Source organism: Magallana gigas, chromosome 5 (genome assembly GCF_963853765.1).
Source record: "Magallana gigas chromosome 5, xbMagGiga1.1, whole genome shotgun sequence".
Lineage (NCBI taxonomy): Eukaryota > Metazoa > Mollusca > Bivalvia > Ostreida > Ostreidae > Magallana > Magallana gigas.
In genome coordinates this window covers 40,744,979-40,763,225 of record NC_088857.1, presented here as the reverse complement: position 1 = coordinate 40,763,225, position 18,247 = coordinate 40,744,979, and the positions used below count along the sequence as shown (strand labels likewise).

The window sequence follows — 18,247 nt, the reverse complement described above, 5'->3', positions numbered from 1 at the left end:
ATTACTTAATCAACATTTTAAACGTGTATTTGATTTGATGCACAAATACGGGTATGAACATGGCAAATATGTACTTAGTGGACTTGAAGTATCTGTCTGACGGTAACGTCCCACTTTGCATTGGAATTTTCCCCGTATTAACCAAAAATAAGGTATTGACAAGATGTGCGCAAATAGATTTTTCGTGCCATTTTGTATTGATAGTCTGTTTTTCTGAACGTCACAGTAAAAACCCGACCCATCTTCTCTCCGTCATCTTCGCCGGCAAAGGGTTTTCGGTCCACTTTGCTCCCGAAACCCTTGGCTAGCGAAGATGTCTCTCCGTAACCTTTTCACAACAAAGCTTACACAACTAGTTTACGCAGGCACGTAGCATCGTTTTGAAAAGTGTTGGGGGGGGGGGGGGGGGGAGAGACTCGTCAGTGGTTGGGGGGGGGGGGGGGGGGGAGGGGTGATAATTCAATTTTTTATATGTATATTTGAGAAAATTTGTTGCTGCGAGAAACAGTGGGGGCCCTGCCCCTCCCCCACTTGTTGCTACGTGCCTGTTACGTGTAGTTTGGGATGAACCTTTTGAAAATGTATACCTGCAACTGATTTTTATAATAAAATGTGTGTTAGTCGCCGCTCTGATGAAATCGACCATCAGGCAGTTGTTATATCTGCTAGAATACCCTCAACACCTGGGCTTTATTCTAGTTTTGGCGTGATTTCTGTATTTTATGCGGACTATTGTCCATCACTCACAAATACCGCTAATTACAAGATAAATATTGATAAAATTCACATGTACCAAAAAAATGCCTATACACAAGTGCGTGAAGCCATTTTTCTCTTCGGTTGTGGATTTTTTATATGCGTAATAATATAATGGTATATATATAAAAACTTGTGTAAGGTAAGAAGTTTAATCTTAGATCAAGTGAACTGAAGCATATCATCTGAAAATGTTGATCAAATTAATACCGAAGCGCTCGAGTTAAATATCCTATTGAGAGGATCTTGCGTACCTGTTGGTTACAAGTTCATGCACGTGTAATAAGTACGTGTCAACTTCGAGTTTGAGGTTTCAGTTTGGACACTGAATCTGTGACCAACAGTCTTTTAAAAGCTATGATGGCATCCTGACACGAACTCAAGGTCGACAAAAAACCGTGGCGGATTCTTTATTCTGCAAAATCATGATATTGCAACGGAAAGCCAATCTCTTCGGGGGCTCAACTCCATTGTAGTATCTAGGGTATCTTGTGCATCGCTATGTTCAAAGGTTCTGTACGAGTAATTCCTATACAACTCAGACTGCTTTAAACCGGACTTTTTGGACAAGTGCTCATGGCCTATTATGATATGAATTCTTAATTAATTGGATAAAAAATAATGTAACATTCATATCATCTCGTTTGCGGTTAATGAAATAAACTTTGCGACGGGACATGAGTTATGTTATAAATATTCAAGACAGTACAGATATGGCCGCACATTGTCACATAAGCAATGGTTCCACTTTCTCCACTTCTGTCAAAAACGGGTCAAATCATGGTCGCCACACACAGTCCTCGGACTCCGGCCTCGGGATATGGGAAATCATCAACCCGTATTTTCTCCATCAATGGATGCCGTACTTTTTCTTTGGAGAAGTTGTGTTCATGTATTCGGTGGGTTGTTTCTTTGCATTGCCACGGTTGTACCCAGAGACGGTTCATATACACCAAGTCATCGGAACTTTTTTTCTCTATGAAATAGTTGTCAACTGGTGGTTCATACACAGAACAGATTCAAGTTTTAAGGTTTCGGAGTATCCTAAAGAAAAACTGGCGACTGGGCCTTATCCATTCAAGGTATGGCTTTATTATTTTCTTTATGTTTGATATATTTGATATTCGTTAAAATTTTATTGAAAAAATAACCAGACGATAAAACAAAAATGTGTGAGGTCTGAAAATACATACAGCATTCCTGTACATGTTGTTTATTCTGGCAGATTATATAATTAATTCCATGCCTGCAGTGTCGTGTCATTATTCATCGTAATAAAGTACAATCTCTCTCTCTCTCTCACTCTCTCTCTCTCTCTCTCTCTCTCTCTCTCTCTCTCTCTCTCTCTCTCTCTCTCTCAATTGATGGTTGTAATAAAGCCGACTTGATTTTTTGAGAAAGTAATAAAATTCATTTTATCTCAGTGTTTTAAAGGGGAAGTCAGCAATACGTATATTAACTCTCAGTACCAATATTTAATCGATTCCAATCAGAAAAAGAGGGGAAGACATGACTTGATAATATATTTTTACATTAAAAATGAGCCTGCCAGAAAAAACTCGGACTACCCATCTCCATATTGCCTCTACGTGCCTTTTTGAGGATTGTTCCAAACCTCTTCCTCAATCAACATTTTCCACAACAACAGTTATACCACACACACAACAATTCTGACAGATATTAGTCATAATAGACAGTAGTGTTAAATATTTACCTACAAGTACTTCTTATACTTCTTACACCATTTGTTGATGATATGACAGAATATATATGTATGGATTGTAGCGGAAATAGTACATGAAACATAACATTAATTTTTTGGGGAATCTAATAAACTTCCTAAATACCTTTATAAAGGTAGGCATATTTACAGAATTACCCACCATTTGATGATTTTTACCATCTTCTTTATTTTTAAATATAAACATCTTTTCAATAAAAATTCAGTAGATCAAAATCTTTGACCCAAAATCTTTGACCAAATAATTTGTACAGAACCATCTAAACTCTGTATTTAGATGGTAATCACTTAAAAATATATACAATGCTTTTGTTCAAGTTTAAAAATGTCAGACTTTTAGGACTGAGTCAGGGTTACGGTTAGCAATAAGCCGTAAGCTTATTATTCTTCTCTTTATCCTTTATCCTTTCATATAGCTTTAAATACTCTAGCAAAGTTTAAATTTTCTTTTAAAACAAAGAACGAAGAGATAACGATATTTTTAAATTTTCTGTCGCCCGGTATGTAAACCGATTTATAACTGAGAGCTTACATGCCAATTTACCTTTCAGTTAAGTAGTACAGCGTTTCTTTTAAGAAATTCATACTTTACTGAAATATGATTGCATATTATTTTCATTGTTAACTAAAAACGTTCAGTACTATCGACTTTCAATCAAACAATTATATTGGCTTGTCATCTAACGTAGACCATGCTGTCAAATATTTACATGGACAGCTAGGGTATTTTTGCCCCATTTTCATACTAAATCTCACTGTGTTCATATGCCAACTATCAAACCAAATTACGTTTCACTAATTTTGTCCGCGTTTAAAACAGCTCTCGCGCTTCATTTTGCATCGTTTATTTCACAAAGTTTATTCAAATACCTTTAAAAAATAATGTGCACTGCACAACTACTGCTGGTATCAAAGTCGGAAAATATACTATCTATAAGACTGATTGAGGTTTTACATATATTCCCCTAATTATATATTTCTATAATTATATAGACTAGCTATATTAATCTCAATATGTCTCGGGACAAGCCCTCTTCACCGGGCAAGTAAGACAAAATTATCATAACGATAGAACATTTTATTTATAAAGAGGCAGATTCGTTGAAATGTTTTCTTGAATTTCTCATTGCAGGTGCCCGAAATCATTCAACAAAATAAACTAGTCCCCATCATCCAGGCCCACATCAACACGTCTCACTACCCCTACTGGCAGTGGTCCCCGTGTCTGTCCTGTAAATGGTGGCGCCCGCCCAGGTGCCATCACTGTAAACTCTGCGGCGGCTGCATCCTGAAGCGCGACCACCACTGTTTCTTTGCAAGGAACTGCATAGGACTGAAAAATCTGCGGTATTTCCTCGTGTTCCTGTTTTACACGTGCGTGGCGTGTGCGTTCACCGTTTTTCATGGTGTCAACTTCCTGTTACAGTTTTACTGGGCTGACATGTCCTATTTAGACCTTGTTCCGATGCTCTCTTTCCTGAGGTCCATTCTCGGATCGAACACAACCCTGGCTCAAGTCGGAGTAATGGTTATCATGGGATATGGGCTTCTTGCGTTATCGCTTTTAAGTTTCATGCATTTCATAGACGCCTGTTTTTCTCTTGTGGTTGGAAAAACCGGTTTTGAGTTGGAAAACAACATTGACGTGAAAGATCCGAGAAGTGTGACAAAGAAACTCCAGTCTGTGTTCGGACCTCATTGGCAGTACGCCTTTATACTACCCACCCCTTACTTTTTGAGTCCTGCCATAGAGGACCCATATAACTGGAGTTCTCTGATTCCGCCCAAAAAGAAAAACCCCGTGATACAATTGGTGGATCCATGATGGTTTGTTTTTGATGAAGATTTGCTCAATTCATTCTGTTTTTGTGATGAAAACTAATTGGATGCAATTTTGTTATTGTTAAGGTCCTGTATTAGGATATTATGGTATCATAGATGTAAGATGACAACGAAATTTATAGCATTACATAAAGCACACAGACAAATATAGTGTATCTGTATGGATATCAATAACGAGTTTCTTCATATTATGTAAACATTTAAACTTTGGTGATTCATGCGGGATATGAATGTAGCGACATTGTAGAAAAAATGCAAACCCGTGTTAGCCGGTTATGTAATTTTTCTGCAATTATCGCTCTACCTTCATAACCTGCATGAATCATCAAAGAAAGCATTTTATCGTTTATATCTACATTTTTCCAGAGATTTTGAATTGATTGTAGGGAGTAAGTAAAAGTAAATAAATTATTGTTAAAGTACATCAGTACTTTTGATAAAAGAAACAGCCAGGTCGTCTTATATGAGAATTCAAGTCCGACATAATCATGATCATTTCTTACAGTCCGTGATTTTGTTTGGTTGCTGAAGGTTTCTACCGATCGATAAACAGGTTAGAAAAGAATCGAATAGAATTCAGTCCTGTCAGTTCCTAAAAAGCTATGAACCGTAAAAAAAGAGAGGTAAACATACTTAGTGGATGTAAATATTACATTTTTATTTGGATGCAAAATTTGTCATTGTTAATCTCGTGTACATAAGATATTACGTTGTTCTACTAAAAAAAAATAAACAAAACTGACGAAAAAAGTAAACCATATTGACACATGTTGATAGCCCTTTTAAATTAAATCAACTGTAATTTTGATGCTTTTCAAGTGCACGTGAGAATGGGTTATAAGGAGTTGGAGATACATTGATCTGTGACGGACCACACTGTTTTCGAGTTTTTATTGGTGTGATCAAATCTGGTTTGTCAAAATGCGCTGTGATTCTTGTTATTTATTGATAATAAAATAATGAAATATTAGATTTTTTATTATAATCTTTTCAGTATAAATGTTTGCTTTTTTTCGTTATATTCAGAAATAATGAAAGCACGAAATGAATCTCGTCCGACTGTACGATTACAAGCCATGGCGCTGAATCTTGGATGTCTATCGTTTTCCATAAATCTGAAACATAAACAAAACGATTGATACTAGTAGTTTGTGAAGAAAAAGAGTTTGTTGCAGCAGAGTTGATATTTTTGAGAAGAGATAATTTTGAAAAAAAAAGGAATTCTTAAAATGATTTTTTTTTTAGAAAGTTGTGACAATAAAACCTGATGTTAGAAAGAGGGAAAGGAAAGTCATTGTGTTTCAATCAAACGTGTGTATTCCTTTGTCACATCATATAATATCTACATATTGACTATAATTATGTTTAATAAAGTGTGGACATTAAAGCTAAATAATATACATTGAATTCTGGAACACCCGCTTAAAGCTATACACGCTATAATTTGCGTCAATTTTGAATAAAGGGGAAAATGTATGTGTTTGAATACTAATAAAAGTTACCTTTATTCTGTTAATTATAATGCTCAATTCGATCACGTAACAAATATATCAAATAATAAACAATAAAAACTATTTATTTTCCTGCCAGGAAAGTAATGCCTCCTCGTGAATATCAATCTATCACGTGATATCGACAGCTAAATTTAGCCTATCATACCAAAACTGGTAAAGGGTCAACATCTTCATAATTGTGATAGTTTCACAAAGGAAAGGATATTTTCAGTAAAGCATGAATTTGTCCGATACACGAGTACAAACAAAAGAAAAAAATACAAGCCTGTGATTAAATATCAATACTTCCTTTAAAAAGATGACGTAGACCTGTGTTTTTCCCCTATGTGCTATTTATAGATCCTATAAGTGTTAATGCAGAAGTAAGGGTATCGTGAATGACAAACGTATTTTACTCATTATACATGTATGTATTTCAAATTAACAAATGTTAAGCTTATTAAAAATCAAGTTGGATATTTAATTAGGCAAACAATAACGACCACCAAGTTCTCCGCGGACATGCGCAATGAGGTCGGTTTCGCTCTTCCTTCATCAATATTCATGAAAAGGTATATTTTCCTGGCAGGAAAATCAACAATTAACAATCTATATCTTTGTAACGAGATGGAATTCACCATTGTAATTTACAGATTAAGGATAACTTTTATAAGTAGACAAACACATGCGTTTTCACTGTCATTCAAAATTGACGTAAATTATAGCGTGTATAGCTTTAACCATAAACGGAAAGAAAAAATAGAACTTGATTAGACAAGATGTCGCAAATGCCCCTTACTTGACATCTAAACACGAGAATATGACTTTGCAATGTCCAATTAACATAATTAATAAACAATAATAAACTCATATTTGGAAAAAAAATGGAAAGCGTTTTTATTTCACAAACGAATTTTCATGAATTGATGAAAGTATTAAATTACTCCATGATAATTATAAATATATATATATATATATATATATATATATATATATATATATATATATATATATATATATAATATATATATATATATATATATATATATATATATATATATATATATATATTCCTATCAATTTGTATTCCTATCAATTTGATGACAGCTTGATTTGTCGATTTCTTATATTACATGGTCAATCCATCGAGTTCCGTCAACTCCGTAAAGTCAAAAATTAAATTCAGTTTTGCAAAATAATCAAACGGACTGCTAGATTAGATGGAGGACACAAGCAATAGATAATTATGCTCGTATAGCATTGCTTCTTTTCTGAAAACTTACACTTGTTTTCGTACGCATCGCAATCATTCTTTTACATTTTTCAGCCTGAAAAAGGCAATCAGTCTCTAAAAAACACTTACCCAATTTTGACTTAATAAATTTTTATGAATATTCGATCATACATGCGGTGCTTTACGGTCGAATAAAGATGACAACATTTTTACAAAATTTCCCTTATGTAAGTCACAAAATCATTAGATCAAGTTTGTCTTGGTAATTTTTGCAATTCTAAACCGCACTGGCGTGTCACTGTTATAACGAATACAAGATTCAGGACCTTTCCACAATTCAAAGACATGGGTTTGTCGTAGTAAAACCTCAAACATGATTCCTCCTGCAAACAATGTTACCAGTCCAGTAAAAAAAATAAGATATAGACTTACCTGAAGTGTTTGTCAGCTTCCTCGGCAGTACCTGCAGCAAGCGCGCTGGAAATAGTCCATGCTACATATCGCTTCCCTATCTCGACCTATCAGAGCACAGTCAGACAGGGTATTTATACACCATCCTCGTTTGGAAAAATATTCCAAAACTCCTCGTGGGCTATCCTCAAACGAACTTTTCTTTATAACTAGATAAATAATAATATTATGAAATATTTATCAATACATAGCATGTTTTATCAAAAGACATATTTTTTAAAAATACATCATACGACTTGAAAAAAAAATTACTTACAATATGCATCTGAAAATGTAAGTAAAACCATAAAAAGCCCCAAAAGTATACACAACGATTTGAGCATGATGTCGACAGAACTTTACAATTAACGGACCCGAAACAAGAGACTGGATTGCCATGGTCGTCACCAATTTATATAGCCAAGGCATCGATGACTTACGTAAATATGTAAGCCCCAAGGAGACAGCGAGGAATGGACAGGGCAGTCGAGTGGCCCACTCGATGATTATTGTTCCTATTTGCAATTGATGATCTTTTGTTGTTAATCGATTGGTCAGCACGAGAGGTGAGGGAGATGCCCTGATATCACTTTACCCATGGGAGATGAAGTAAATTGTTACACGGAAAGTAAGTTTTCTACCAATTTGCGTTAATCACTAGTACACTAGAGGATGGGTCAATTTGCATGGCGTATTAGTCGAAAATTTGTCGTTGCAAGACCCAGACGCGGTAATAAACAAAAATGATGAAGAATTCGTGTTCAAAACTTTTGTACTATTGTTTTCATTGGTGCCTTTAAATAATTTAAAGTGAAGAAACCCGAGGGATGGCCGAGGATTAATCATGTCCATACCTTAGGGTGTTTGATGACAATCGACAATGAACAAGTCAACTCAATAATGTCGTTCATATGACCAGTATTAGTAAAATATTCAATATTTGATACGAAAATTATAGGAGACGATTTCGAGATAAAGACTCCGTTTATCCCCAAGACAACAGTAAACCCATTTTTCATCTATCAAAATGTGGAGGGGTAGGTGGTAATGTACGTATTTTAAATATAAATCCGAATTTCGCGGATACATATATATAATACGCCGCAAAATATCGCTGATCATATTTTATAGGCAGGTTATTTTACGCATATCATTTTTGTTAGTTTAAACAATTTTAATTAAAAAAACCCAATAAGGATGGAGAAACAGGCATGGTTTTTATATACCCTTTCCATGAATAAGCAGCTCAAAGATACAGTTACACTGTTAACAAATAAGACTTAATACACTATATTTTTGTTCTAAATAAATCCTGAAACATGTACTAGATAATCTGAAGATTGATAAAAATCACAGACTTCGACAGCTAATTAAAGGTGCGTAAGCTAAATCTATTCTTCAACCCAAATAAAAATTGTTGCATACATGTAATAAGAAAAGAGCCAATATTCATAAATACATGTAGTTCTTTTAAAGATCAAAAACATTCAATGACATTATTTCATCCCAAAGACGTTTTGTCACGTGATATGAACGCTTTCGGTGCTTAGACAGGAATGGTATTTTCTCGTCTCCATATGGTAACTCTCGACAGATTGTGTAACTGAAACCGGCGACCAACTCATAAGGGATCTAAACTTTGTTTTTTCTCTTAATGAAGATGATGATGATCATAATGATCATGAAACCAAAAAACCCAATATGGTAAGCATTAAGCAGTAATGTCTTTTTTAGAACTGATTCAACTAGTATTCATAACAAAGAGTAAAGACATACACACAACAGGGTTTTTTTTTAGTGTGTAAACTTTACAAACAATGATTTAACGCGACCGTTTGAACATCATTCAATAAATGATACCATAGATACAGGCACTCGGCATCCTTCCTGTTTTGTCGGATACTATACAAAAACTCACTTCCGCACAGTAATTCTTCTTGCAAAAGTCTTTTGCCACTTATTGTATAAACATGGCTGACTGTTACATTGAAAAAATCCTACTCGAGAGCTTACAGGTGACCAATGGGACAAGTTTCGCGGAGTTCAAGTCAGAAGTGATTAAGGAGAATGCTGTTCCCATCTCGGTTCTTGGCCTCATATTCTTGTTGGGACTACCCGCTAACGCGGTAATGCTTCACGTTTTTCGAACTGCCTTCAAGAAATCAGCATACAAACTCTTTTCGATATGGCTGGCTTGTCTTGGATTGGTCATTGTTATCATAGCAGTGCCCATTACATTTTGGCTTTTTCTGTGGGAAATGAACAATCCCTCTGAGATTCAATGTAAGGTTGGGGTTTTCTTTTTCTCGTTTTTGATTGCGTCTTGCCACGTTATAGTTTTCATTATAGCCATTGAAAGATACAGAAAAGTATTCTATTCCTTCCATTGGCAAGTTCGAGAGAAGGAAATCAACTTTTACAATGTAATGGCGTTGCTTGTTGCTGCTTTGGTTATTGCGCCTCATGCTATTTTTGTTGGCCAACGCGATGTTCCATTGGGATTAAAAAATATCAACGCAACAGTTTGCTTAATAGCAGAGAGCCATAGACACTCTCCTTGGCCCGCAACATATTACATGATACTAAACTTGATTTCGTTTCTAGTCACCGTTTCCATTATCCTCATGTACGGAAGGATCATCTACACAATTCGACATTACAAGAAAAAAGCGCAACGAAACGAGATTTTTCCGGAGTATGATAGAAACGACCCGCCATGTTTCTCAAGCACCACCCGGATATTGGAAACGAGGCGATCGACCTTAACGCTTTTTGCGTCAACGCTGAGTTTTATTCTGACGACATTTCCGTTCTCCATTACTGCAATGCTGCTCTTGTCAAACAAGGAACTGCTCTGCTTTATTGATAAGAAAATCAGCATCGTGGTCAGAACCCTGGCTTGTACGCTCCTGCTAAACAGCGTCATCAATCCCTGTATCTATCTGTTCGCAGACGTTCATTACAGAAGTGAGGTAAAGCAGTTGTGGTACAGAATCAAATCTGCGAACCCTCGCAGAAGGTTATAAGACATTTGTTGCAATACATATATGAGAATTTTTGTCTTTTTAAAATAGAGAATGTAATTTGTAACGCTTTGAATTAAAAAAAATATACCCGAAACGTTGTATCAGTGCTTACACTAACAGTAAATGTGTAATGAAAGGTGGACATCCCGGTTACAGAAATTATTTTACTTATTTGTCAAGGGGAAACTCGGAAACATGTACCGGGTATGTGGAAAAAATCTTGTATATAAGTATATGTACATCTGTATTAAAGCTGTTACTCTTTCATATATCCTGCTACCAACAAAATCAAATCTAAATCTACTAGTAGGCATTTGAGAGCAATTTGTTATATAATGAGTATGAACACATATGCATAGTAAGACTCAAACCGCCATCAAACAAAGTGTCAAAAAGTGATCAGTGCATTATAGTAACTAACAATTATACTGTATACATGGATTGCGATCGTTCGCAACTTTTAGCTACAATGACAAGTTGACAACATTGACAACAAACTAACACAAAGCAGTAACAAACCTTATTTGGTACCAGACATAACAACAGATTCAAATCAGAAAACTGTTTTCTTAATCATAAATAGACTTTTATTTACCCAAACAATATACTTATAATAGATAAATTATCATAAGTATACGTACCCATGTAGATTTTGTTTTATATTAAACAAATTCTGTTTATGTATTGTTGATATCAAGTTCCATGCAAGTAATTTAAATGTCTCCTCCTCCTCCTCCTCCTCCTCCTCCTCACCTGCTTGATGGAGAGAGGGAATTCACCTAACTTGTACGCGCTGGTTTGGTTTTGTATCGGTTTACATAGTATTTTTTCCTTTAAAGAGCTTATAATGAGTCCAACAACGATATAAAAAGAAAGATAATCTACTAAATAAAGATATGTGGTATGCATTGATTAACCTTGACCTTTTGTGTGTTTTTATTTTATCATACTTGGTATCACTGACAGATTTTTTATTCAATTTTTGCAAACATAATTATCGTGCAAAGTTTTGTGTATTATCGTCCTATATATAGATTTGTTAAATTATCCTTTAAAATTTTCGCCCCAAGAGGTGCTTAAGGACAGGAACCCCCATCCACCACATAACCCAACCCAAATTAGAACCCTCGTTATTGACTCTCGTTGATAACAATGTTGATACAATCAAATGCACAATATACGTGTGTTTCTTTTTATAGAAGAGAAAATGGAGCACGAACGATTTTTAACCCCGACCCACACTCCTCCAAAACATCCTGTAAATCATGAACATGTTGGGGATTTATATACCTTTTTTTCATTTTTCCGTTGTTTCCAAATTGAGATGTTGTGTAGAAATTTTTATCAAGAGGGGAGTCAAAGTCTCAAAGATACGAAGGGAGGTCACTTGATTTTGAACAAAAGTTATGGTGGTATAAACTGTAGGAGAGTTACATCGCTTGACTTGTTGTTAATCAAGTCCACCACCCCCCCCCCCCCCCTCCCCGTCCCTAATCCACCTCCTGTAAAATAAATTATATTACACATGTAGGGAAATAAGTTTCAGCTCCATATGGCGAAATACAGAAATACATAAACCTGTTTGTTCGAGTTGTTTATGAAAATTGAAAGTGGTGTTTTGACCTCAAAGTGCATTTACAGCATGTCTGCTCTAGTTCATTTCTGACAAATAACCTCACGAGGTAAAGAGAACGTGGCGATCAATGAGCCTAAACAAGCAAATCTGCATATCACCTGAATTACGCTTTTTAACAAAAAAAATAACGAATAGTTTTTAGGTTTTTGGATTTTTTGGTTTTGTTTTTTTAATTTTGTATGCTTGTTTTTCTTGTTTCTTTCTTTTTTTTTTTATACAGAAATAGTTGTAATGGTTTGGGTGACAGGCGGTCTGAAGGGGTGCTAATTTGACGTAACCTTCGAGGTCTCTTTGACACTAACCGTCAGGATCGGCCCGGTCACCCTCGGTCAAAGTTCACATCAAGGATGCTGTCAAAACTTTAGCAAAATGTCATCTGTTTCTAAATCTACAAAACATGCTATCAACAGCCTTTTCACGCTGTGCTGAATACATTTAAAACGCAGCCTGAGAACGTTTGCAATAATGCACATATTGTCGATTATTTTTGGTTACTTCATGATGACTCAAAATCATTGATCGAAAGGTTTTTTGAAAGTTTTATCGACTCATCTTGTATAAATATGTGTTCCAAGTATTAAAGAATGTAAGGAAAACCAGTTTATCTGCAAAATAACAAACCTTTTAACAGCAATGTATACATTGATCAAACTATCTTTGATTTTTCTCTCTCTCAATATTTGGTGGTTAAATTGTATTGTATTTTATTGTGTTTTTGCCAAAATTGGCTATAGTCCTCTTATAGAGGTATCACGTTCTATAGAAAAATGACAAAATTAACAACCCCAGTATTTGGTCGCAAATACTATAATATCGTCTGGTCCTTTTTTTGTTTTGATAGGAGCCCCAGTTAAATAACAAGGCCTGCGGCAGTAATTAAAGGTAACAGCACTGTCCGGACTTGCACAGCAACATCTAAAGACCCAAAACATGCAATGAGCACTGACTCACCCTTGAGAAAAAACCCAAACAATTGCCATTTTGGGTCTAGACACTTTGATCTTCAGACCATGTTAAAAGCGTATTAAAAATTAAAACCTGCATTTGTATTTAAATTGCAAGCACAATATCAAAATGCATACCTTTAAAGTTGGCTTCGATGTTCATCACTTTTACTATTTGTAAATACATGTTTAATTATTTGTACGTTTCAAAACTTAATAGAAACGTGTGTCTGCTTCTGGCACGTGAATGAATCTTTCAAGTGTCAACTGAACAAATACTCTTGACTGAATTGTAAATATTAAAGTACCCGTGTGTAAGGATGGGGTGAGCTAGTTACAAATAGACTAACATTGGTGTGTCAGGGTTAGGGAGATCATATCTACCGTTACACTTTTCTACTATACTACTTTGAACGGTCCATCGACATATTGATTTTCATTTCACTCTTGTTTATGTTATTAGCATTCATGGATTTATAATTTATTCACAAGTCACTAGAATTTAAATATTAATATTTGATTTCAGATGAAGTACAGCCAGAACCCCCTTCCCTTTCCAAAAACAAAGAAAGAAAACTATTTCAGCTTTAACATTAACAGTATTGTTGATGCCGTATTAATCCTTACTGATGTATTGATCTGTTTTGCCCTATATTTCGCAGAAGTTCTAGAAACCATATCTGTTGGTTTAAAAACATCAATCCTAAAAGGTGTGAACATGTTATTGTACCTCGGCTAAAGGCTGAACCAGTGTTGCGAGTGCAAGGAATTTTTAGGACAAACAGGTCTTGTTAAAGCAATTTTGATTCTGAACATTGTTTTTGTGTCCACAATAACTTTATCGTATTATAACATATGTATGAATTACAAGCTCTACAAGTACACGTAGGTACAGTATATGTAAATGTTTATATACATGTATCTATAATGACTTTGATACAAGCTTATTGAAAAAGCTTTCTGAAAAAACAGTATTAGAACGGAACTTTAATGATGTGAATATTCTTTAACACTAAAACACAATTAAACTAGTATGGAAGTATATATTTTCGTGTTTTCGTTATATCAGAGTTCGTTAAGAATAATATTACAATGGGTTTCTAAAAATGTTGCCAGGGACCCCCCCCCCCCCCCCCCGAAAAAACCCCCAAAACAAACAAACAAAAAACACACAAACACACATATTTGTAACATTTACAAAGTTATGATTCCTGTTCGTACGAAACGAGTTTTATTGTACGTATGAAAACGTTCATAAATTCATAAAAAATGTTCTTTCAATATAAATCAGTATGAGGTTTAACCTTTCCCTTGAGCGGTGCAGTGTTGCATGGTAATTAAGGCACGTACCATTGCACATGTCGATGTCATTGGTGGCTGATCGTATGAAGCCTGAACAAAACATTTACTCAGTTTTCGTATTCCAAGTTGAAAAACATTGTCAGTAGGTTGTAAATAGGGATACCATATTATACATGTACTAAATTATTCACACATGCATTTTATTGCATACATGGTGCTTTCTATTTTTACTTGTCAGGAATAAGCATGTTTATCCCCCTGTTAATTATCTTGAGAGTTGATCAATATTCAGTCATCTAGATAGTTATTCAGTAGATAAAAATATATAAATGTATAAAACAGTCATGTTATTAACTAATGTCAGAAGTACTGGAAGACGGAATAATGCGATAGGTGACTGTTATTAAGACCAAATAGATGACTAACTGACTATATGATCGATTGACGTGTAAGACCAGCTGGATGACAACCTGACTATATAATCGATTAATGTTAGTCCTACTGAATGACTAACTGACTATATGATCGATTGATGTATAAGACCTACAAGATGACTACCTGACTATATAATCGATTGATGTTAGTCCTACTGGATGATAACCTGACTATATCATCGATTGATGTATAAGACCAGCTGAATGACTACCTGACTATATGATCGATTGATGTATAATACCTACTGGATGACTACCTGACTTTATGATCGACTGATGAATAGGACCAGCTAGATGACTACCTGACTTTATGATCGAATAATGTATAAGACCTAATAGATGACCACCTGACTATATGATCGGTTGATATATAAGACCTACTGGATAACTACCTGACTATATGATCGATCGATGTATAAGACCCACTGAATGACTTCCTGACAATATGATCGGTTGATGTATAAGACCCACTAGATGACTGCCTGACTATATGATCAGTTGATATATAAGACCTGCTGAATGACTACCTGACTATATGATTGATTGATGCATAAGACCTACTGGATGACTGCCTGACTATATGATTGATTGATGTATAAGACCTACTGGATGACTGCCTGAATATATGATTGATTGATGTATAAGACCTAATGGATGACTACCTGACTATTTATTTGATTGATGTATAAGACTTAATGGATGACTACCTGACTAAATGGTCGGTCGCGGAGTGATTGATCTACTGGATAATCTATTGAGTAGTTAGACCGACAGTCAAACTTTCTGTATTACTGACCACTGGAGTACTGTTTGGTGACTGACAGATTAACTGGGAAGCTGGTGACTTATTGAATGGTGAACTCTTGACTGTGTATTGTGTGTTGGTTTTAAAGCGAGATTAAATTAAAAAAAATTTGACTGGCATCAGCAGTTGTTCAAGACAAGACAGAGAAATGTATACAATACACGGTGATATTTTTTTTTCGTAAACTCGAACACAGTCTTAAATTTTTTCAGGTAAAAAACGTAGTATCGAGTTCACTCACACTCTGTGAGGTACAATGAATGTGCCATCTGGAAATCTGGAAAAACGTAGAGGATGAAAACAATATCCTGGGGGGAAAAAGACAACGTCCGATCTTGCATAAGAGAGACATGTCACATGAGAATTCTGGCATCGCATTCATTTTTGTAAAAGAGAAATTTACGAATTTCAATGAAGTCCATATCTATTTTCGCCCCGCTGGCAGCTCATTAATTATGCGTTGATGATACATGGAACATACAAAATGAAAACAACGTAAGTAAAAGAAATGGCATCTACTTTTACATGTGTCTACTTTCCTTAAATTAAAAGGTTGCTGTCCTCAAAATGTAAATGTTGACTTAGGGTTGTGATTATTTGAATTATATGAAATATATGCGTACGTGTGATTTCTTGTTGTAGCTAACAAAATGCAAAAGAAATATAATTATTAATGTCATATACAAAAACTTGTATGCCTAATAACTAGATATGCTATCATAAATACTAGGTTACTGCAATATATATTTGAAATTCGTTATAATGGCATTTATTTTATTACATAAAGGTCTCGTTTACAGACACCTATTACTGATCGAACTGCCATTGAAAAATTGATTAATTTTACTGATATCATTTAGTTAATATCAAACGTTTTCAAAATTACATACAGAACTTCTTTGTGTGGAATAAAAACCTGTCAATATATATCTTGCTAGCTTTGCGATGCGGTTTAAAGTTGTTTTTGAACCGCTGTCTAAATCGTTGGACTATACTTCCGAGTATTGAGTTGCCAACAAATACTTTCAATGATGTGTTTTCTGAGGTATTTCTGAAAGTTTCTGAAAGATAAAACTTTTGTAATTACTCTCTGATGTGTGATGTCAATTGGATGAATGATACACGTATTTAATAGATATCTTTCTTATAATATTTTTTATTATTTTTTAAATTGGTCTTATTAATATACATTAATTTTCATTAAAATTTTCATAGAGTACACTGTTTTCTGCATGCATACACATATAGCTTTTGTCGATTTTGTATTTTTTTTGGGGGGGGGGGGCGAGGGGGGAGATACAATGTACCCTTGGCCTAAATGTATTATGCTGACACGTGTTTTCGTTACGTACAGTACGCTACGATTTGCTTTATTGAGAAGACTACAAACCTGCAGCTAATACTATTAACCTTATGTCTATGGTTTTATCCTCATGGTGGTCCCAGATTGACGACGTTATATACTAGCATATATAACATCGGATGTATAATAACATACATGTATACTCACAGCGTGCAATAGGAGTGGGTGAGTGTGTCTGTGTGAGGAAGTACAACAAATAAAACAAGTGAGACTGTGAGTTCTTACACATCGGTTTCAAGTACTACAGCATATTATCATCAAACTGACGACTAGACTCGAGCTGGTTTTATCCGGTTTCCAAATGGGGGATCTTGTTGTATATTAACACGGCCAGAACCTGACAATTAACAATAAGCAGATTGAGTACATGTATAAACGTCCAAGGACGACAGACAGTGGAATGTTGTACAGAAATGTCATAACAGACAAAAATGGAAATCCATTTCAGTTACAACTGTATGAATGCAGAGCACTTGTCGCCGAGATAACTTGTTTGTTCATCACGACCTTCCATGAATATATTTCACATTGAGGCGATCCGCACTGTTAATTAAAAACCATATCAGAATTTAAATTAAGAGAATGTCTCTACCAGTTGTTATTTCTTAAGATGTGCATTAGATCTGAGAAATTAAGGAATTTCAATTCAATTTCAAAGCAGAAACAACATTGAGATTGAAGATAAAATAGGTCTAAATTCGTTCGCTCTTTGTTTCAAGCCTGAAAAGAACAAGGTAATGGATGGTGTACAATCATTTGCAAATGTCAACACCGTTAGAAAATATGACTTCACAAAATCTAAGAAGCGCTGGTTGTTTTTGTCAACTCTGAAATAACCCAGCTGTTCGTGTAAATTTTTTAAAACAAAATTTATTAATTTATCTGAATCAGAACCGATGTCTTACGCTATACACGGTATACGATAAATGATAACCATTTAAACTTTAAATTCAAATTTCAATTTCTATTTAACCAGAAATTACCAGAAGACATATTAATGTATTTATTCTAGGAATTACACAGGATGTTACGCTGTAAAACATGGATACATGTTTATCGATCAATATAGTCTAGATTTTGAACCTATAGCAGGATTGGGATCATGGTCGACTTCTGCGTGGTCGTTTGTTTGTTTAGCTTTTGCATTTATTTTTTCATATCTTTTTTAAAAGGTACGGGAATGTGTTAGGACGCAGCATTAAGAGGGCTGGATGATCTTGG

At 34.9% G+C, this 18,247-nt stretch overlaps 1 protein-coding gene and 1 long non-coding RNA gene across 2 annotated transcripts; one reads left to right on the top strand and one right to left on the bottom strand.

Moving 5' to 3' along the window:
• The first annotated feature begins 915 nt into the window (after positions 1–915).
• Positions 916–5,309, top strand: LOC105317964 (palmitoyltransferase ZDHHC20-A). Its single transcript, XM_034462489.2, has 2 exons — positions 916–1,838; positions 3,630–5,309. The coding sequence occupies exons 1-2, from the start codon at positions 1,434–1,436 to the stop codon at positions 4,320–4,322; spliced, it is 1,098 nt and encodes a 365-aa protein (XP_034318380.2). The 5' UTR covers positions 916–1,433; the 3' UTR covers positions 4,323–5,309.
• LOC117686758 (uncharacterized) lies at positions 5,300–7,948 on the bottom strand. The gene is made up of 3 exons (XR_004599831.2): positions 7,794–7,948; positions 7,499–7,686; positions 5,300–5,454 (listed from the first exon to the last, which is right to left on the bottom strand). It is a non-coding gene; the product is annotated as an uncharacterized lncRNA (long non-coding RNA).
• Between the last annotated feature and the right edge of the window lie 10,299 nt (positions 7,949–18,247).

Excerpts from the sequence above, each read along its gene's own strand:
- LOC105317964 (XM_034462489.2), top strand. The coding sequence starts at position 1,434 with ATGAGTTATGTTATAAATATTCAAGACAGTACAGATATGGCCGCACAT. Across the intron at positions 1,839-3,629 it reads CTGGGCCTTATCCATTCAAG|GTGCCCGAAATCATTCAACA; the intron begins GTATGGCTTTAT and ends TTCTCATTGCAG.